Source organism: Heteronotia binoei, chromosome 21 (genome assembly GCF_032191835.1).
Source record: "Heteronotia binoei isolate CCM8104 ecotype False Entrance Well chromosome 21, APGP_CSIRO_Hbin_v1, whole genome shotgun sequence".
NCBI lineage: Eukaryota > Metazoa > Chordata > Lepidosauria > Squamata > Gekkonidae > Heteronotia > Heteronotia binoei.
The window spans coordinates 77,021,492-77,044,144 of NC_083243.1; the positions used below are offsets into that span (position 1 = coordinate 77,021,492).

The 22,653-nt window shown below is 45.3% G+C and overlaps 1 protein-coding gene across 1 annotated transcript in view; it reads right to left on the minus strand.

Annotated features, from left to right (window-relative positions):
* PLCB2 (phospholipase C beta 2) overlaps positions 1 to 22,653 on the minus strand; it is a 95,857-nt gene that overhangs the window by 24,997 nt on the left and 48,207 nt on the right. The window contains exons 12-19 of the mRNA XM_060261344.1: positions 10,898 to 10,980; positions 9,805 to 9,889; positions 9,477 to 9,648; positions 8,680 to 8,774; positions 6,838 to 6,934; positions 4,298 to 4,382; positions 3,879 to 4,003; positions 552 to 706 (exon numbers count right to left, since the gene is read on the minus strand). Of these exons, the coding sequence (XP_060117327.1) occupies positions 552 to 706; positions 3,879 to 4,003; positions 4,298 to 4,382; positions 6,838 to 6,934; positions 8,680 to 8,774; positions 9,477 to 9,648; positions 9,805 to 9,889; positions 10,898 to 10,980 (897 nt within the window). The remainder of the gene's footprint in view (positions 1 to 551; positions 707 to 3,878; positions 4,004 to 4,297; positions 4,383 to 6,837; positions 6,935 to 8,679; positions 8,775 to 9,476; positions 9,649 to 9,804; positions 9,890 to 10,897; positions 10,981 to 22,653) is intronic.

The following is a 22,653-nucleotide window of genomic DNA, read 5'->3' on the forward strand; positions in this document are numbered from 1 at the left end:
TCTACTGTCCTCAGTTACATTGTCACATAGTCAAACTGGTCTGCTCATGCAGTATCAGCTATTTCCAGATTTTTTTTTTCAGGAGAGGGGCTGTAATGAGATCAAGTTCAGAGATAAGCAAGGGGAGAAACATGGGGGACATCTCCAGCCACCAGAAAGTATAGCTTCAGCACTGGAAATATATGTGTGAATATTTTGTGTAGCCCTAATTTTAGAGAGAGGAGTATTCAAACTTGTGATCTCCATCTGCATGCTGAAGTGGTATACGTTCCAAGAAAGCTGTACCACAATGATTTTGGGGAGCTTACTGTTTCTTATTTCAGAAGTGCCTGTGTCATCCTTTGCTGAGGAAAAAGTTGATTTTTCCCTATATTCATGCCATTTGTTAACATGAGGGGAAAATGTCATCATAATATTCTCTTGCACAACACAAGAGATGCATTTTCCTATGAGGAGCCTTGTTAAGTGGTAAATCCACACAGGAGTGCTTAGTCTTATATCCCTGGTGAAATGGCAATGAGTGCACGAACAATCCAGTGGTTTGTACTTGCCGTTATTGATAATGTGCTTGCCACTACTACATCAATGCGGTCCACGGAGAAAGGGTCAAATTGCTTATCTTGGCGGCGCATGAACTCATGCTTGAGAAGGTATCCACTCTGCCCATTGAATTCAAAGAGAGCCATATTCTGTTGCATGGGGACATCTGTGAGACAAACAAGAAAGTGAGGATAGACAAAGATAGGTTGTTTTGTAGAAAAAAAAGGTGCAGGAGCTCAGTAGCATATCTCATTTGTATATGCCACAGGATCTATGTGCAGTGGGGAGAGAACTCTCCATTGCATGCAGACCCTGGCTGGAGGTTCATGAGCTGCACTCCTGTGAACTCCTGCTGAATTCAAGCCCTGTTAGTAAGTGGATAAAGTTACACTTCAACAGTATATTTCTATAAAAGTCCTCAGCATGTTTTATGCTTCAACAAAGAGATTAGCCTTCTTTACATGGTGAAGCTGTTTTGTGCAATGGATGCAGATTTCAGAATGGTCTTGTAGCAAAGGATTTTTTTAAAAGGTACCCTAGTACCTCATAAATGAATTGATTTATTTGCTTTGATCTTGTAACTCTCCACCAGTAGAAGTGACTTCTGTTACTAGAGCAGAACTTCTTCACCTCTCCCCTCTTGCTGTAGCTCCAAATGTCCTGTTAAATGGTACTTCTAGGGAACAGGGGATTCCCAGAAACAGCACAAGGAGAGCTGGAGGTCTCCAGTGGGAGGCAGAACTGGCAAAAGTCTTTCCCCTTCCATTTTTAGACAACAGCCTAACATAAGAACATAAGAGAAGCCATGTTGGATCAAGCCAATGGCCCATCCAGTTCAACAGTGTCACACAGTGATAAAAAAAAAACCAGGTGCCATCTGGAGGTCCATCAGTGAAGCCAGAACACTAGAAGCCCTCCCACTGTTGCCCCCTCCCCCAAGCACCAAGAATACAGAGCATCACTGCACCAGACAGAGAGCTCCAACAATACGCTGTGGCCTAACCTACTTTATCGGATGTATGGGTTTAGGTATGCTTCAAAATGATTATTTTCCTACAAAGCCACCTTTTACCAATATACTAATATGGTCACAGAGAAAGGGTCAGATCTGGAAAGCTGGGACACAGAGGGCTCTACCCAATATGGTCTTCCTTTAAGAATCATAGAGTTGGAAGGGATCTCCAGGGTCATCTAGTCCAACCCCCTGCACAATGCAGGAAACTCACAAACACTTCCCCCTAAATTCACAGGATCTTCATTGCTGTCAGATGGCCATCTAGCCTCTCTTTAAAAACCTCCAAGGAAAGAGAGTCCACCACCTCCTGCAGAACTTGCCCTGTTCCACTGAGGAACCGCTCTAACTGTCAGGAAGTTCTTCCTAATGTTGAGCTGGAAACTCTTTTGATTTAATTTCAACCCATTGGTTCTGGTCCTACCTTCTGGGGCCACAGAAAACAATTCCGCACCATCTTCTATATGATAACCCCTCAAGTACTTGAAGATGGTGATCATATCACCTCTCAGCCACCTCCTCTCCAGGCTAAACATCCCCAGCTCCTTCAACCTTTCTTCATTGCGCTTGATCTCCAGACCCCTCACCATCTTCATCATCCTCCTCTGGACCCGTTCCAGCTTGTCTATATCCTTCTTAAAATGTGGTGCCCAAGACTGAACACAATACTCTAGGTGAGGTCTTACCAGAGCAGAGTAAAGCGATACCATTACTTCACATGATCTGGACACTATACTTCTGTTGATACAGCCCAAAATTGCATTTGCCTTTTTAGTCACCGCATCACACTGTTGATTCATGTTCAGGGTATGATCCACTAAGACCCCTAGATCCTTTTCGTACATACTGCTGCTAAGACAAGTCTCTCCCATCCTATAACCATGCATTGGATTTTTCCTACCTAAATGCAGAAATTTACATTTATCCGTTAAAATTCATTTTATTAGTTTTAGCCCAGTTTTCCAGCCTGCTTGTCCTCTTTCTCCACCCTGAAGCTCTCAGTGTGTTAATCTGCTTTCCCAAAACCCCTCACCTCCCACACCTTCCCTATATCACCAGTTCTAAGAAATTCCATGCACTAGTTATTTATATTAAGGGAGTCGTTACCATATGATTTATTTTTTTTTGTCATTCTTGCATGTTATCAGAGCATACCCTCATAACACCATTGCAGTCTGACTGAAAAACAGAAATGTTACCAGCAAGTGATTATGTTTCCACAAAAACCAAGCTCATGGGTTCAACTATCTCCCTGCAATTCTAGTCCTGATTTAGATGCATTTTAAAGTACTGGATCCAAGTCCTTGTGGCATTTTTCTTCCTAGATTCCTCAGGTCATGGCCCTGGAGCTTGTCCCTGATGTAAATAAAAGACACAGGCCCATAGCACTCCATGGGGCCCAGAGGGCTCAGCCTCCTTGTGGATTTTATGGGCCCCCTCCCCAAGCCTTGGCTCCCCCTCCCCCTCAGGACCCCTCACACCAATTGCTTCAGCACATGAAGCAGGTAGCTCTCCCCTGAAGCACTCTGAGCAGAGTTGGACAGGTGGGTAGATTCCAAAAGTTGGGTGGGTAGGTGGGCAGCCAGCCCCACTCCCTGCTCCCAACAGTCTGGGCATGAAGAGCTGGGGGTTCCATGTGCTGCCTTGTTTTCCACCACCATGAGCCTAAACAGTCAGTTCTCTGGTGGGTGGAAGGAGAGGCCCCTAGGGCAGCTAGAGTCCTTTCAGGGTGGGGAGAGGAGGACGGCCAGGAAATGTCTCCCCCAGCCGGCATGTACAAATACAAGCTGCACATGTTCCCTGCTGTTCCCAGTTGGGAAAAAGCACAGGAAAGCAGGGAAATAGGGAGGGAATGCAAAGATACAAATCAGTCTTCTTTTGAACATTGGAAGTTGATCACTGCAGCAGGTTGAGCTCCAGGAAAGGTAGAAGGAGAATTGGAGCTTACATGCAATTTAAATCACACTGGAGGGGGGAGGGAGATGGTGGCCCTCAGCCTTTCCAGCTTCTTGCTCTTACCCCCATGGCCCCCCCCCTTTGACTCTTAGTTAAGGGGCTGAAAAGACAACATATGATTTAATCTCTAAAGCTCACTTGCTTTCTTTGAAAAGCATACCTATTCTCCAACGATATGTCTACTACAAAAAAGCCCCAATAGGAAATAAGCAAAAGGAATACAAATGAATAAGGACTGGAAAGGATGCAAGGGAGAATTTTAAAAGGAAGCAAAGCAGCTTTGGGAAATGCATGCAAAACTGGAAAAAGGGCTGAAAGCACAAGCGTAGACTCAGATGGGAAGAAGCTGTCAGAGAAGTCCGCCACTCACCTGTTGTCTGGAAGTTTAAGGCCACCATTTGGCAGCCGACGTTCCAGAACATCTGAGGCATGTAGTTTGAAGAATCCATACGGGTGCCCTTGGGATAAATTCGACTCATCTGCCTCTTGTTATAACTGAATATATTTGATAAGAAATCCATCTCTGCACATTACTGCAGTATACATATCCTGGTAGTGATCATTTTTTTAAAAAAATAAATGAAATAATTATTGATATTTGATGAGTATTATAGGCTGCTCTGCCAATTCTCTGTAAAATGGGGAAGTCTATTTCTGTCTGAAATTCAGCAAAAAGAATGCTGTTTTTAAAACCTAAGATGAATCAAAACAAAAAATGCACACACCCACATTTATCACCACCACCATCAAGTTATGATTTGGGCAGGAGGGCCCTTGAAATAAGGATACTCTACAAACTGAGTGGAAGATTTGGTCAACAGCTCATATGCCTTCATCTCAGTGAAAGAGGAAACAACATAACTTCGATTCTTCTCTTGAAAAAAAAAACAAGGAAAAAACACAAAACAACTCATTCCTGATATTATGGCTCCAAACTCTTCTCTTCTATCCCATGCACTATTCTTCATAAATCAAGGTGTGACCAGTATATACTTATCTGACACAAAGCTGAAACAAGACATATAAAAGAAGACTTGGGCTTCAGAAGAGCTTTCCAGACATGATCAGTTTATCCAGGAGAGTTATACTGAAGAACCCAGAAGACAACAACATCATAGCAAGTGTTTTAGTTCTGAGAGGAATCCACTATCAACAATCAGCTGCTTGTCAACAAAATTAGTGGAGTTACTCTCAAGCATGATGGATGCATATATTTTTGTGGGGTTACTGTGCTACTGCCATGGGAATATCATGCTGTTACAGTGAGGTACTTCACAACATCCTTTCCTCACATGTCCTTCCTTTTGTCCCTTACTTCTTCAAAGATCATGCACTTACCCTGTTCCCCCATCTGTCTTTTTTCTGAAGGCATCTGAAGTTCAGCAGACCTTGTCACACACAACATTAAGGCTTCCTGATCTGATGTGAGAACAAGCTTTTGCTAAAGGCAACTCCTTTAGCTTTGCTCCAGGAGCCTAAGTTTGAAGGTGGGGATTCAAAAAGGGGACAGAGAGCTTGGCAGCCAATGGAAAGACATATCTGGGCTAACTGAGTCTTCTTTGGAATTGGGTAAGGTGAATTTTGCCCATGGTTCATGTTTTTACAACAGCAATTTAAATTTTTGTGAAGCATGATCTTAATTAGCCCTTTGTACGCTTTCCAGGCCATCTGAATTAGTCATTCTTGCGAAGAGATTTATGGAGCATGGATTTGTCCAAATGTAGATTTAGTAAAACTGCTTGAAGGCATAAAAAGCCAGTAACTTTTTGTCTGATAGTGATTCACTTGGAGCCAAAACATGGAGAGACAAGTTCTGCATTTCATCAGGCGTTTGCATCAGTTCTACAAGGTCATTCAGTACTTGGCCCAAGTTCATGAATCTTTTTATAAACTTTGGCAGATGTAATGAAAGCATGGAACACAGTCTTCTCCCTCTCCTGAAAACATCATGATGGAGGAGACAGGGCAAGCAGAGACAAAATTCAGCTCTCAGTCACACCCATACAGACTACAGATGCTTCATCAATTGCAAAGTTTCTCTAGTTTTGTATACCTCTGACTAACTGAATGTAGATGCCTACTGGATGAAGGATGGTAGATTCATGACTGTATTTAATTTTATTTAGGAGTAGCAGGGCAGGGATTCCAAACTGGATTGAGGCCATGGTGTGTAATCCTTTCTCCCCTGTGTCATTTTTCTGATATAAACCACTTCCCAAACTGCATTTTACCTCACTAAGACAATGCATATTTTCCCCAGCAGGGCAAATAGCAGTTTTGGGGAGGCAAGTGACTTTGATCAGGAGAGTGGCATGGAAGCGAAAGAAAGTTTCAATTTCTTCCTGTGCCATGTGGTCAAGCCAGTTTGAGGAACCCTGCAATTATCAAATAAAATTGAAGTTTTAATCATAGATCAAAGCTTGTTAGACCTCCATCTCCCAGCACCCATTCAGAAAGAAATCAGAAAAAGGCTTCTGGTGGGCTGGTCAATTGGCTGGAGCTTTATGGCTCCAAGCATGGCTTTATAGCTTTATGGCTCCAAGCATGTCGTGATTTGTGCTGTTCCTTATTTTACTCACCTTAGTCCCTACCTGAAATTGTGCTGCTTTTGTATGCCTCATGGCCTTTCACCCTTATCCAGTTATGCCACTCACATTCCAGTTATGTATTTTTGTCTTTCTTATAAACACAAAGTTGCCTCAGAGAACTCCACCTCCAACAAAGATGTCAGAATTCAAACATTTCAGAATTCCTGCATACAAACCACTTCTGAATAAGAATTATTCTGACAAGGTCTGCCAAACCGGCTCTCATTTCACCATCATCATTTCCAGTGCAATCCTAAGTAGAGTTATCCTCTTCTACGCTCATTGACTAAGTTAGAACTATACAACTCTGCTTAGGATTGCACTCTTAGTTGGCTTTTATGCTTCCATTCTACTAAAATTTCTACATAGATTCACACACAGGTAATTCCATAATCATTTTCAGTGCAGAAGAGGTATATTGGAAGTGGCCCTTAGGGGCTAATCACTGAGGCAAATTTGTATGAAAAACCATGATAGTTGTTTCTTTTTCAAGGAAAGCAGCCTCTGGGGTGGGCAAATGGAGAAGAACAGCAAGGAGGGGGTAATAAGCATTCTTCCCCCTCCCCATTCCATACTGTCTCTCTATACTGATTTTCCTCCAATAAAGCTTGCAATGTATGGTTAAGTCCTAAGAGGAAAACCAGCAGATGATACCAAATGCCTGCAAATGCAGACACAGCCAGTATAACATGCTCTGACAATTTGGAAACATTTCATTTCATGAGGAAAAACCATCCTTACGTGCGGAGATTTCAAATGCATCAAATTTGATGGGCTGGATGTAATTAACCAGGCTGGACATTTCTTCATAAGCTGTCACTTCCAGACCTGCTGTACCCTAAGGAAAACAAGAACAATTAGCAGGGAAAAGAACCACAGATAGGAGTCTTCTGGTACATTTTTACTGGAGCATAAGACTCCATGAAAGTTGACACTGCAGTAAATATGCATTAATTTTTAAGGTGCCGCAAGACTCCAATTTGGTTTTGCTGCAACAGACTAACATACATGCACTTCTGGACTTAGAGACATAGACCAATTTCGCACTAGACCTTTTATACTGGTTTAGCCCCGTCCCCAAACTGACATTCTACACCAGAATCAGAGATTCACAGACACGAACTCTATGGCTCTGTGATTCTATGATTTTAGTGTAAAATGTCAGCTTGGGGACAGGACTAAACCAGGATTAAAGGTCTAGTGCGAAATTGGTCATTGACACACCCACTGTTTACATGAAACCCAGTTTAATCCAGTGGTGGGCCAAAACACAGTGAACAGTCACTAGGTAGAAATCCAAGTTGTGGCCTGCGAAGACCACAGAGCTTTCCTCCTCAACAGTAGTTGCTCTATGCTTCTATAATGACTTTCAATAAAAGATCTCAAAGAACATCAACAACATGATCATCTGGCTGGGAAGGGCATATGCATATGTGCAGAAAAACACACTATTCCTGCATATATCCTGAGCCAGATGAAGATCAGCGTACACAGGACTATAGGCGGCTCATCCTCTGATCCAGCTGCCACCATGGTTATATTGCATGGGCCACATAGGATGAGATGCTGGAGATTTTATTTATTTTATTTATTTTATTTCAGTTTATATCCTGCCCTGCTCACAAGTGAGCTCAGGGTGAGTCACAACAGTAATTTTGCAAAACTATTAAAAACAGTTATAAGATCCATCATAAGGTCTCTTTCAAAAACATCCAGAGTAAGGTCAAAACTGCATCAGGCACAAAAAACTAGGGAAAGAAGTGAGTTAACCCTTTCCCCTTGGATTGTATTCCCCTTGAGTTTGTGAGGGTAGATGTCATCTTTGGGTGCTTTCATACACACTAAACAACATACTTTCAACCCACTTTCAGTGCACTTTGCAACTGGATTTTACTGTATGAAATGGCAAAATCCATTTGCAAATGGTCATTTAAGTGGACTGAAACTGCATTTATTCAGCATGTGTGAAAGACCCCTTCATCTTTGATGCCCTCCCAAACAAAGAGCTAATTGGTGCGATTGCACTGAATTGTACTGAGGCCAATAAAAATAACTATGACTATGCTGTGAACTTCCATTAAGACACTTCTCATTCATTTCAGCTGAGCTTTCACAATGACAATGCAATTAGGACAGGATCTTAAATTTCCCAGCAGCCTCATCAAAAAGATGGAAGATAAAAAATATTAACAATCTCTAAGTAAGAAAATAAAAGACACAACTACTTGAAATAACTGCGCTCAGAGGGCTAGCAATATTTGAATCTTGCCTCCCATCAAGTTAGCATCACACATTCCACTTAGCGGGGTGGGGGGAAGGATGTGCTAAGTAACTGTTTAATAATGGAACTGTATTTTGTAATGCTCATTAGCATAACATAGTCTATGGCTTTGCTGAAACTTCTGTCCCTCAAAAAGACACAAAAAACATAAGGCCATTTCTTCCTCAACTATGTTCATCCTTTATCATTTAAGAAAGGAAAAAAATAACAAATGCATAGGTGTACTCTCCCAAAAAAATGCTCAAACCAAGCCACCACAAGACTCTCCCAATGGAAAAGGCACATGAGAGCAGTATCCATACCTCATCAGACTGCATCTTTTTTATCTCTTCTTCATTCAGGCCCTCCAGATCCTCTTCTGCTTCTGGTACCTCTTCAGTTGCCTCACCTGCCCTGACTGTGTTCAAAACACACATGCAAATCTATCAGCAGTTTGTCCAAAAGCCTCCTTGTGACCTGAAATTCCTCCACAGAGGTCATTTCCTACCATGCCCAGCTCTCAACCCAGTCTGGACCTCTAAGTACTAATTCACACATGTCTGTTTGTTTATCATTCAGGGCACATATAGGTGTGATGAATATCACAGATTGGATCTTGCCATTGGATGGTGGAATGATCCTTTCCCTAGCCAAAGCAAGTTTTTGCAATGAGTGTGGCTTTTTCAGTGCTGCCTCCCTAGATGTTCCCAAATTCTTATGTCCATGGTGAAAACAAACAACACTCTTGCTTTGTCTTACCTTCAAGTAAAAGGCTGCATTCAGATATCACAATAAGCCATGTTCATGCTCCCCATCACAAACAAAAGTTTGTTGGGATGACTGATTATGGCCACCTGGTATGCTGGAAGGAACTAATGGATGGCTAACTCTCCAAAGAAACAGGACTTGTCAGAGCAAACATACAATAACCCCATCAGAATGTTAAGCTGTATGTGAGAATTGCTATTATGTACAGTAGTGTTGTAAAATGATGATGTTATTTTGCTTCCATCCTAACCAATTTGTACTTCACTTGCACTGGAGACACCATACAAAACCAATTCCTGATGACCATAATACCCCACACCCAAGATAAGATCCACCGCTTTTAATTTGGTACCTGTGCTATCTTTGTCTGTTGGTGTGTGCTGCTCAGCAACTTCATCCACTGGACCCCTCACTTTCTTCAGAGTCTCTTGATTCTCCCCAGATGTGAACTGATTCTTCTTGTTCTTAATCAAGATTTTCCCCAAGAGATCCTGAGGGCTTGGCAGTGGAACCCCTGGTTTAAGCTGCAATATATATATATATATATTTAAGCATCATTCATGTTGATGCAAAAGTCATGCTTTCATGAGATTCCTCTCATCAAGAGGTAATGCTGATTACCAAGAATTACCATGAAGCCTTCCTCCCATATAGCAATTCAGCATCCTTCTTTTACTTACTGGGAATTTTTCCAGTGGCTCTGTCAACAGCATATCTCCAAATATGGTTCTGCAGTATTCAGCCATCTTAGCCTGCTGTTTGGGCCTAATAAATAAGAAATCCAGTATTAAGACACAAAGTGAGCCTGGAAATAGCACCACTGGAGACTGGCATCATCCCTGCTCCAAACTAGAAGGACCTATCACTGCCTGAGAGCTGTTTTTGTTATTTCAAAGAGCTGATTCTTACCTTCAAGATCCTGCCCATGGCTTAGGCTAGGGTACCTGAATGATGGCCTCTTCTCATACTGTCCAGTCCATCAGTTAAGATCCTCCTCACAAGGCCTGCTCTTTCTGCCTGCAGAAGTGATGCAGGCGGGTAAACAGAGACAGGACTTCTGTGATGGAACCTCACTGACAGAATGTCTTTTCCTTTGAGGCTTGCCAGGTGACAGCCTTGCTCTCTTTTGGTGCCAGGCAAAAAAAAAAAAAAAACCCACAACTTTTTGTCCAGGCTTTTAATTCAGGGGTTGATCTTTTAAAATTGCTTTTTTGGCTTGCTTCTACCTGTTTTGGAAGCCTTGTTTTAATCAGCAAAATGTTTGTGTTTCTTTAATGCTTTGGGTGGGTTTTTAATGCTGGGTTCTTACTAGCTATTCATTTTTAATGCCTTCTGTGTCGTTCTTCTGTTTTTGTCACATTTTAGTATGTAAGCCACTTACACCACATCCTCTGGAGAGGCAGCATGGAAATTCTCCAAATTAAATAATCAAATGGCCCACTCCCTTCTTGAGTGTTTAACAATTATGCATTATGAATGCCTAAACAGAGTTACACTTTGAGTCCATTGAAGTGATCAAGACTTATTCTGGGATGATATTTTTTTTTTCAATAGTTAATTTCTTTAATTCAACTATTACAACTCCGGGCTCCATGATAGTTAATTTGGACTAACATGAATATTTATTTATTTATACCTCAAAAAGGATGTTAACAATGTATCCATAAAACTTGCATTCAACTTCCATGAATGCATTCCTCTACCCTCCCACCCTCCGATTTCCCATCCCTGAAAGAGAAAGTTTTCCTTGGTCAACAAACCCTTCATACTCACGAGTCCACGTGATTCTCAAAGGACAAGATCACAGGGTGGGGGGAGGTTTTGAAGGCACTTTCTGCAATTGCCTCAATGGCGTCCTGTATCAGGCAAGTGGCATAAAGAACACATGAAAACAGCAGACTCAGATGCACCTCCTTTTAAGTTTCAGATCTGCATAGTAGCTAATTCTCAGGCTGTTTTTGCACTGACCTTAATCAGCAGCGACGCCCCTCTTCACTGTGCAGGATCGGCGCGGATTTCGCACTAATTGCCGTGGAGCACCCGGAAGAGCTGGAAAGTCCCGCGGCTTTTGCGGCACAAACGGAAACCGCCAAAAACCAGTTTCCATTTGTGCCACAAAAGCCGCGGGACTTTCCGGCTCTTCCGGGTGCTCCGCGGCAATTGGTGCGAAATCCGGGCAGATCCTGCGTGCTGAAGAGGGGCGTCGCTGCCGATTAAGGTCAGTGCGAAAACGCCCTCAGTGATTTTCTTAATAGCCAAGCCCTCTAAAAAGTCCTGTTTTCTTAGAGGGTTTTTTTTTTGCTCCTTTTAATGTTAGAACTCTAGCTGTCAACAAATGGGATATCCATCTTTGTCTGACATGAGGCACAGGTTTTTGTTACTGTTTTATTGCGCCATGTATTGTTTTTACTGCTTTTATTCTTTGATGGGTCTTGCTGCAAGCCACCCTGAACTCATTTGTGGGATAGGGTGGGGTATAAATTAAATCAATCAAATCAAATATATACAGTAATGCTCAGAAGCAAAGAGCAATCTTTCAGTTCTTGATGTGAACTTGCGTGATAACTTCCCAACCTGCACCCAATATTCTTGATGCAGTATATTTTTAAAAAGTAAAAGGAGAAAATTTGAATTTGGGGTTTCCATCAGCCTGTATCAGGGCTGAAATGTAGCTAAATTATAACTTTATTCCATAAAATTTACTGCAGGTCAACATCTTCTTTTTAAAAAGGCTCTGATACTTCCTGACTTTCTCCTCCAGCCAGCAGTCTTTTCTGACCCCAGGAAAATTTATTCCTGGGGTCATGGAATGTGAAGTGACAATCATGCAAGTCAGAAGACTGCAATAGAAAGGAGAAAGATGACAAAATCACTCCCTTTTTCCTCTTCTGTCAGTGAAACACTGCAGATGGAATAGACAGGAGAGAGCAATTTTGTCCCCTTCTTCTCCCCACACTGCAGCCTCTGGATTGCACAGCTATTACTCCAGGTGCTTTTACACACACTCAATAAAGCACTTTGAATCCACTTTCCATGCATTTAAAATCATTTGGAAGTGGATTTTGCCATTTCACACAGTAAGAAACCAGTTGCACAATTGATTGAAAGTGCATCGTTCAGCATGTATGAGAATACCCACCTGGGTGGTGGTGCAGTCCCAGGAATAACATTTCCTGGGGTTGGAAAAGAGGGGGGAGCTGAGAAGACCTGGGATCTTTGTTGGAGTGTTGCACTATACCCAGGCCAATAACAGGAAAGAGAGCCAGACTACAGCAACACAAGGGGACAGTGAGAAGTCTTACATCCACAGTATTAGTAAGAAGGTTTAACTTCTTTAACTAGTTAGACTGGAATTAGGAAGTGAAATGTTGATGTGGTCTGCGTCACATTATCACTTGCCTATCCTGCAATAAAATTAAGCAAGACCAAACAGTTGCATTGGGTCATCCTTAACAGCCATTGTACAAGACATTTCACAGAAGCAAAACCAAGTTTGTTACCTCAGTTCCTGTACTGCCTCAAGTCTGCATTTCTCAACATAAGGAAGGACTTACTGCAGCATTAACAAGCAAGAGTCCTGCTAATACTTTCCCCATCTACTAATCCTCCCCACCCCCAAGCCACCAAGAGGAGTTGACTAGATGCACACACTTCCAGGAGGTCCAAATCACCCTGGAGACAGAGGCAATCTTTGTTGGTGTGATGTCCATGGTGGGTCTTGGCAGCCCTAATTTGGTTGTGCAGCCCTGGCAAATGCCACCCAAAGCTGTTTGCCCCCAATTCATATAGCAGGGGAAAATCTTTTTTTTAAAAGCATGCTGGGGAAGGCATATATGCAGGGGGAGAATCAGCAGGCATCAGAAAACCTCCCCTTCCTTCCCACCAAGACTCCCCTGTAAGTCCCTTTCCTAGCCACTGCATTAGCACTATAAGGGAAACACGGCATTGAAATCCTGATGTTTTATTTTTTTAAATTTTTATTTCACAAAACTTCTATCCTACCTTTCTGCACTCACAAGAGCCACCAAGGCAGCTTGTAAGATCTAGTTCTGCCTTGAGGAAGCAGAGAGCTGTAGTCAGTCATGGTTTTCTAGAACTGCAGTACTAAAGTATTTATGTGTAGACCCAAAACCATATAATGTATGAAAATGGTCCTCAGAGAGAAACTCTTCAAATTGTTGAGAAACCCTAAGGCTCTACTATTCTCAAAGCAAATCCAGTAGGCAGTTTCTCAACATTACTTTTTATTTATTTATTTTGTAAACAATATTTTTCTTAACATTTTATTAAGCTGCTGCCATTCACTTTTCTTTATTTTCCATTCTCCCTTCACTGCTAATTGGTAGCTTATGGTAACACCGCTTGCTCTATAATTACCTGCCTTCTCCTGCCCCATGCATTTAGTGATGTCATGCAACTATATACAAAGTTATCTTATAGCAGCATGAAACTGTTCTACAGCAAACCAAACCTTGGTGCATAGCTTCAGAAAGGTTGATTGAATTTTACCAGGGATTAACATGGCCCAGGACTTTGTATTACCACTTGCAGAGAAATCCTACCTGATTGAACAAGCAACTAATTGCTAGGGAGAGGCTGCTGCTGCACTGATTCAAAGAACAACTTGAGCTGCATTTCTAAGAAAACTGTTCCAGGTTCAAAGCAGGAGTGGATCAACTCCCCACTCCCACCTATTTTGGGTTGAAAATCAGCTGAAGGCTGAAACTGGAGAGGGGAGGATATATGTACATTATATCGGAAACAATGAAAGCAGCTTGCTGTGCCAATGACTTGTGGTTCCTTGCCAAGGTTCATTGTGATGTTGCCAAATCCTTCTGTACAATTACAGTTCTGATAATGCACAATTGCCTTTATTTGTCTTATCAGCTCAGTGGTACTGTATAGAGGTAAACTTGCTGTTTGGGCTGTGAATTTTTTTCACCACAGACAACATGAATAATTGAGGACTTAATAATTAAAGGGAAACAAGGACTTTTGTTCTTTTTCAGGCCGTGCAACTATTGCTGAGGGTCCTAAATAGGCTTCCCAATCCCCCGCCCCAGGCAGGGGACCCCAAATTTGGAGCCTCCTCCCCCGCTCGCCAAAAATCCGGAAGCGGGGGAAAAATGGCGGCCCTTCCCTTCCCACCCAGCCCCGATCGCAGCAGCTTCTCCTCGCCCCTTCCCTTCCTACCCAGCCCCATCACAGCAGCTTTTCCTTGCCCCTTCCCTTCCCACCTAGCCCTGATCGCAGCAGCTTCTCCTCGCCCCTTCCCTTCCCTTCTCACCCAGCCCCATCGCAGCAGCGTCTCCTCACTCCTTCCGTTCCCACCCAGCCCCACTGCAGCAGCGTCACCTTGCCCCTTCCCTTCCCACCCAGCCCCGATCGCAGCAGCGTCTCCTCACCCCTTCCCTTCCCACCCAGCCCCATTGCAGCAGCTTCTCCTTGCCCCTTCCCTTCCCACCCAGCCCCATCGCAGCAGCATCTCCTTGCCCCTTCCCTTCCCACCCAGCCCCAATGGCAGCAGCTTCTCCTCGCCCCTTCCTTTCCCCTCCCACCCAGCCCCGATGCAGCAGCTTCTCCTCGCCCCTTCCCTTCCCCTCCCACCCAGCACCATTGCATCAGCTTCTCCTCGCCCCTTCCCTTCCCCTCCCACCCAGCCCCATTGCAGCAGCTTCTCTTTGCCCCTTCCCTTCCCCTTAGGCTTCCCAGTCCCCAGGTCCCAGAGGGATTCCTGGGTTTTACAGGCTTTCCCCAGCCAGCTGGCCAGATAGATCTTGGGCAGGACCTGCAAACAGGTACAGTTTTAAAATGTGTGTGTGCCTTTAAATTTGAGCAGGAAGTACTTCATGGGGAAGGGTTAGCAACAGCAGATCTCCTGAGAGTGCAGCCTCTCTGTTTGTTTTGCTTTCCTTTCAGACAAGTGAGTGTGTGCGTAAAAGAGCAGCGTAGCCCCTGTACTTTCCAGACCTGGTTATAGAGGCACCAGAGACTCCTGCTTTGTTCTACTGTTTCAGACCAACATGGCTGCCCACTTGCACCAGAGACAGTTAAGCATGTGTGAGTGAGAGAGAGAAAATGGGGGGAGGGGAGGGAACTCTATTATTCCCTATGGAGACTTATTCTCATAGGAAATAATGGAAACTTGATCCGTTGGTATCTGGGGCTCTGGAGGGGCTGTTTTTTGAGGTTGAAGCACCAGATTTGCAGCATAGCATCCAGTACCTCTCCCCAAAATACTCCCCAAGTTTCAAAAAGAAGACCCAAAAGAAGGTGCCCCTATCCTTCATTATTTCCTATGGTGCCCCTATCTTCATTATTATTCATTCATTATTATTATTATTATTATTACTATTATTATTATTATTATTATTATTATTATTATTATTATTATTATTATTATTATTATTATTATTATTATTATTATTATTATTATAGGAAGGGATTTAAAAGATGTGTGGTCCCTTTAAATGTGATGGCCAGAACTCCCTTGAAGTTCAATTATGCTTGTCACACCCTTGTTCCTGGCTCCGCCCCAATGTCTCCTGGCTCCACCCCCAAAGTCCCCAGATATTCCTTGAATTGGACTTGGCAACCCTAGTCCTAAAGGTCAAACTGAGTAAAATATATGGATCTTCATTAAAGCAATGTGAATCTTGCTGTCCATTTCTGATGACAAAAGGGCATTTTCACTAATTCTCCCTCCCACTGCAAACTCCTACTAAGTAGCTAGGGCACACAGCACAGGGCTCTGTTAGAGTTGCCCACTGCATAGACTTAGAGGAAGCAGCAAGATACTTTGGTGGCGGGAAAAGCACAGAGAGGGCACTAAGCACTACAGGGCAAGAACTTAGCGCTAACACTCAAGAAGGAGAGAAAAGTCCATGCCCTGTGGCTGACCTCTCCCATTTCAGAATCCTAACAGGTACCCCACCTTTGGAGGCTTGACCCAAAGAGGCCACCACACACTGACAGGTAAGCAAGAGCAAGGATCCCAAACTTGCTCCCCTACTCCCCTTGCTTGAGGCTGCACCTCCTGCACTCAAGCCCAGCATTGAGTTTGTGCAAGAGCAGCACAATTAGTTGCGTGCAGCACCATGGTCCCTGACATGCTATGGCAGAAGATCTCAGGAAAGTTTCCCAGGAGAACTGAGGGTGGGGAATGCTCTGTTGTTTGCCTGTTTCCCATCCTAGGAGAGGACAGGGTGTGTTGGTGGTTTTGGGGGGAGGTCTGCTCCACTGTACATGATGGACCAGCTTGCAAGGTGACCCTTTGACTAATTTCTTTGTAGAATCAGACCCTCAGGCAGCAGCTGTAGGTGCTGCTGTGGATGGATCACTAGCAATCCCTGAGCACTTCAACACAGGACAGATGAGTGTAATTCAGATGGTACCATCATGTGCCTCAAGGGGGGGGGGCGTTCATGACAAAGCCCCACCTTGGGGCTGCATTTGCAGAGTCTGTCAAGTCAACACATCCATGGCTGAGTCTAGCGTGGCACTCATGCCTAGTTGCCATGGCTGCACGTGTCTCTGTTTTGCTTTCCTGCAGGTGAAGATTCAACAGGGAGACTCATGAGTGTGGCTAGTCCTGTCTCTCCCTTACACTCTGCTCAGTCTGCTGACCCAGCCCTCCTCTTGGAGTAGAGTGTTGCACCTGGCCATCCCTCCCAAGCTCCACCTGCAATTCCATCCCACTTACACGCATGCCATGCTGGGGATCCTCAGTCTCTTCCCCATGGCCCTGGGGAGGTAGTGAGTGCAGTCTTCACAGCATGCCAGGGTTTAATGTTCAATAAAGTCTGTGATGTGCTACAAGTGTGTTTCTGAGTGTTTGGTCTTGACTACATGACAGGAACTCCACACCTCTCTCTGCCCCACTCGCTCCTCACCCCATCTGTTACTCCTCCTCAGGGCTGCCCAATGACACATCTAAGAGGGAGGAGTCTCAGGTCCCTTGGGTGGTTCTGCAGGTGCCACTGGTTATCTGCCAAACATCACAGGGACTCAGCAGCACCTCCAGAGCTGACCTATTACCAGATTCCCTCCCTCACCTCACAGGCTGCTGTGTGAAGAGGGGAGGGACTAGAGGTGATCAGGGTGAATAAGCCAGCTTACTGCAGTGGTTAGAGTGTGAGACAAGATCTGGGAGATCCAGATTCTGATTCACACTTGTGCCATGGAAGCTAGGTAGGTAGCCCTGGGCCTGTTGCACACTCTCACCCTAACCTATCTCAGAGTGTTGCTGTGAAGATCAGAGGAGAGGGAAACAATGTAAGACACTTGGGGTTCTCATAGGTGAAAAAGGTGGACAATTAATAGCTTGAGTGTATGTGTGAGTCTCATAACTGTGTGTCTGCTCTAGGAAAGAGGGGTTGTGTCACCCTGGGGGAAGACATCTGGCTGCATTCAGACGGGCAATTTGGCCTGACACAGCCACTCCCCACTCCTGGATTTCAAAGGCACAATCACACAGGGCACATCTGGGGCCCAAGTCTAAAATGCACCTACCTCATCTTTTGACAGCTTGACTCCACTTTGAAAAGCCACCAGGCACAGGCATGGCAAGGATTGCTCTGCCCAGATTCTCTTATGCACATGAAGGCCTGATCTTGACCATACCATTATGACAGAGGCTAAATGATGAAAATTACTGTGGGAACGGTTTCCTCTGTCTACTACTTATTTCAAACAAAATGATTTCCTGTTATTTATTTTTTGGGGCCTTCGTTATCTTTTGAGTCTTTACAGCTGCTGTATGCAGTACCATCCTAATTACAATTGCAGCCCTCTAAGTTCATTAACATAAATGAGCTTACAAGGGAGTAACTCTGCTTAGGATGGCAGTGATTTGTACCCACATCCGTTTACCCTTACAGCCCTACATACAAGTCTATCTACCCACCTGTCTATCTTTGCCTCCACAAATTGCCCATACTGACTTGATTTCTCCACAGTGCCTTAGATGGAGGAAATCCAGTTTCAAATACACACCTTATCACATTCTTGGGGTTGTGCCATTAAGAACATAAGAGAAGCCATGTTAGATCAGGCCAATGGCCCATCCAATCCAACACTCTGTGTCACACAGTGGCAAAATATTTTATATATATATATATATATATATATATATATATATATATATATATATATATATATATATATATATATATATATATATATATATATATATATATATACACACACACACACACACACACACACACTGTGGCTAATAGCCACTGATGGACCTCTGCTCCATATTTTTATCTAAACCCCTCTTGAAGGTGGCTATGCTTGTGGCCGCCACCACCTCCTGTGGCAGTGAATTTCACATGTTAATCACCCTTTGGGTTAAGAAGCACTTCCTTTTATCTGTTTTAACCTGTCTGCTCAGCAATTTCATCGAATGCCCACGAGTTCTTGTATTGTGAGAAAGGGAGAAAAATACTTCTTTCTCTACTTTCTTGTGGGAATGGACGGAGATATGAGAGAAGGAGACAGAGACAAAACAGTGCTCGGCCCCCTTCTAGTCTACTTCCCATCCCAACGGTGACAAGTAGGGGGACCAAGAGAAATTGCCCGCGTCCGACACTGGTGTTATGCAACGCCAGGTCTATAAATAATAAGATCGAGACCATTAGGGACTTCCTGCTTCGGCAGGATGCAGACCTGGCTTGCGTGACCGAGACCTGGGTTCAAGAGGGAGAGACAACGGCACTCTCCCAGATGACTCCCCCAGGCTACTCGGTCTTCCACCAGTCGCGGATTAGCGGGCGGGGGGGCGGGGGGGCGGTATTCATACGGGAGGCTTACTCCTTCCGGGCCCTCCCGGCCCCAAAGATCGACGGTGTTGAATGTGTCGGCCTTGTGTTGGATGTCGGGGAGAGGTTGGCGATCTGGCTGGTGTACCGTCCGCCTAACGCACCGGCCAGCGCCTTACCATCCCTGATGGAGGCGGTGTCCGGCTGGGCGTTGGAGTACCCAGGGCTTCTGGTCCTGGGTGACTTCAATGTCCATGCCGATGACGCGGCTTCCATGCAGGCGATGGACCTAGTGTCTTCCATGGCGACACTGGGACTCTCCCAATTTGTTACGACTCCCACGCATCAGGCTGGGCACACATTAGATCTGATCTTTGCGGCCGGGATTAAAGTGAACGAAATCGCAACGGAGGCGATACCATGGTCGGATCACTTAGCCCTCAAGGCTCGTATGGAGACGCTACCACAACCCTGTAAGGGCGGAGAGCCTATTTTGGCTCGCCCGCGGAGCCTGATGGACCCGGAACGGTTCCAAACGGCTCTTCGGGATCCTTGGCCCCCTTGCGATTCCCTTGATGCCCTGGTTGATACCTGGCAAGACCGGCTATCTGGGGCAATCAACGAGATCGCACCCCGACGTCCTCTGCGCCCTCGTTCAAGGCTGGCTCCCTGGTATACCCCGGAGCTACGCCGGCTGAAACAAGGACTCCGACGACTAGAGAGGCAGTGGCGGCGCACTCGTGGCGAAGCGGCGAGAACATCCTACAGAACGTTTATGAGGTCGTATGAGATGACAGTCAAGGCCGCGAAGAAGAAGTACTTCGCGGCCAAGATTGCGTCTGCAAATTCGCGCCCGGCACAATTGTTTAAAATAATTGGACACTTAACTACACTGCCCCAGGGCAGACCAAACGTCAGAGAATTAGAAATAGGCTGTGAGGCTTTTGCGAAATTTTTTGCAGACAAAATCACGTCGCTCCGCCAGGACCTGCCCATCACCTTAGATACAGTACATGAGCCCGAGGCCCCATGCCTGTCTTCTGATTTAACTCTGGATCATTTCGACCCGCTCAACCTGGAGGAAGTCGACGGAATTCTCTCCTCTGCGCGCCCTACAACTTGCGATCTGGACCCATGCCCCTCCTGGCTAATTAAATCCTGCCAGAGGGAGCTTGAATGTCCTTTACGGGACATCATAAATAGATCCCTCTCGGAGGGGCGCTTTCCATCATCCCTGAAAGAGGCTTTGGTCCGACCCCTCTTGAAAAAAAGTACAGCAGACCCGGCCGAATTGGCAAACTACCGACCGGTCTCTAATTTACCGTTTTTAGGTAAAATAATAGAGAGGGCAGTGGCGTCGCAGTTGCAGAGCTTTCTGGATGAAGCTTCCATCCTAGACCCTTGCCAGTCCGGCTTTCGCACGGGTTATGGGACGGAGACAGTACTGGTCGCCCTGGTAGATGATCTCCAACGGCATCTGGATCGGGGCGGTGTGGCGGTGCTGATGTTGTTAGATCTGTCGGCCGCGTTCGACACGGTCGACCATCGGCTACTGACCCGCCGCCTCGCCGATATAGGGGTGAGGGGGTCTGCCTTACAATGGCTCTCCTCCTTCCTCGAGGATCGGGGACAAAGGGTGGCAATTGGTGGTGAGCGGTCCCGGAGGCGCACACTGGATTGTGGAGTGCCTCAGGGGGCAGTTCTCTCACCAATGTTATTCAATATCTATATGCGCCCTCTTGCCCAGATTGCCAGGAGATATGGACTTGGGTGCCATCAATATGCAGATGACACCCAACTCTATCTGCTGATGGACGGCCGGCCTGACTGCGTCCCTGAGAATTTAGACCGGGCCCTGCAGGATATGGCAACATGGTTGAGGGAGAGTGGGCTGAAACTGAATCCAGCGAAGACAGAAGTCCTTTGTCTGGGTCGGGGCGCCCGGGAAGGGGAAATACCTCTTCCGGTCTTCGACGGGGCGCCGCTGAAAGCGGCGCACCGGGTTAGGAGTCTGGGAGTCTTACTGGAGCCTTCATTATCAATGGAGGCCCAGATTGTAGCCACTGCCAAGTCAGCCTTTTTCCACTTGAGGCGGGCAAGGCAGTTGGCTCCCTTCCTAGAGCGCCAAGATCTGGCAACGGTACTTCACGCAACGGTCACCTCGAGACTGGATTACTGTAATGCCCTCTACATGGGGCTGCCTCTGTACCGAACCCGGAAGCTGCAGCTGGTGCAGAACGCAGCGGCCAGACTGTTACTGGGGCTCCCTAAATGGGAGCATATACAGCCTGGGCTGCGCGAGCTGCACTGGCTGCCAGTTACATACCGGGTTCGTTACAAAGTGCTGGTCATCACCTTTAAAGCCCTATATGGTTGAGGACCTGTCTACCTTAGGGACCGTCTTTCCCCATACGAACCCCAGAGAGCACTGAGGTCAGCTGGAAAAAACTTGCTGACCACCCCCGGACCAAGAGAGGTGAAGCTGCAATGCACCCGTAATCGGGCCTTCTCCTCTGTAGCCCCGAACCTATGGAACCAACTTCCAGAGGAAATGCGGGCCCTGCGGAACCTTGAACAATTCCGCAGGGCCTGCAAAACTTTCCTCTTTCGACTGGCTTTCGCTGATGAAGGAAGTGATTGCTGATGAAGGAAGTGACTGCTAAGGATTACCGCCATCATATAAAGAACAAACAGCACTAGCACTTTTATTACTAATTAATTAATCAATTTTAAACTTATTAGAATTTTAACGTTAAATGTAACTTTGTTGTTTTGTTGTTTTTGTATAATTGAATGATGTTGTCAGCCGCCCTGAGCCTGCTTCGGCGGGGAGGGCGGGATATAAATAAAATTACCTACCTACCTACCTACCTACCTACTTTCTCCATCCCATGCATTATCTTGTAAACCTCTATCATGTCACCCCGCAGTCGACGTTTCTCCAAGCTAAAGAGTCCCAAGCGTTTCAACCTTTCTTCATAGGGAAAGTGTTCCAGCCCTTTAATCATTCTAGTTGCCCTTTTCTGGACTTTCTCCAATGCTATAATATCCTTTTTGAGGTGCGGCGACCACAACTGCACACAGTACTCCAAATGAGACCGCACCATCGATTTATACAGGGGCATTATGATACTGGCTGATTTGTTTTCAGTTCCCTTCCTAATAATTCCCAGCATGGCGTTGGCCTTTTTTATTGCAAACGCACACTGTCTTGACATTTTCAGTGAGTTATCTACCACGACCCCAAGATCTCTCTCTTGGTCAGCCTCTGCCTGTTCACACCCCATCAACTTGTATTTGTAGCTGGGATTCTTGGCCCCAATGTGCATTACTTTGCACTTGGCCACATTGAACCGCATCTGCCACGTTGATGCCCACTCACCCAGCCTCAACAGATCCCTTTGGAGTTCCTCACAATCCTCTCTGGTTCTCACCACCCTGAACAATTTAGTGTCATCCACAAACTTGGCCACTTCACTGCTCACTCCCAACTCTAAATCATTTATGAACAAGTTAAAGAACATGGGACCCAGTACCCAGTACCAAGCCCAGTACCACCCCACTGCGAAGACTGCCCATTTATACTCACTCTCTGCTTCCTATTAATTAGCCAGTTTTTGATCCACAAGAGGACCTGCCCTTTTACTCCATGACTCTCAAGCTTTCTAAGGAGCCTTTGATGAGGAACTTTAACAAAAGCTTTCTGGAAGTCAAGGTAAACAACATCTATCGGGTCTCCTTTGTCCACATGTTTGTTCACCCCCT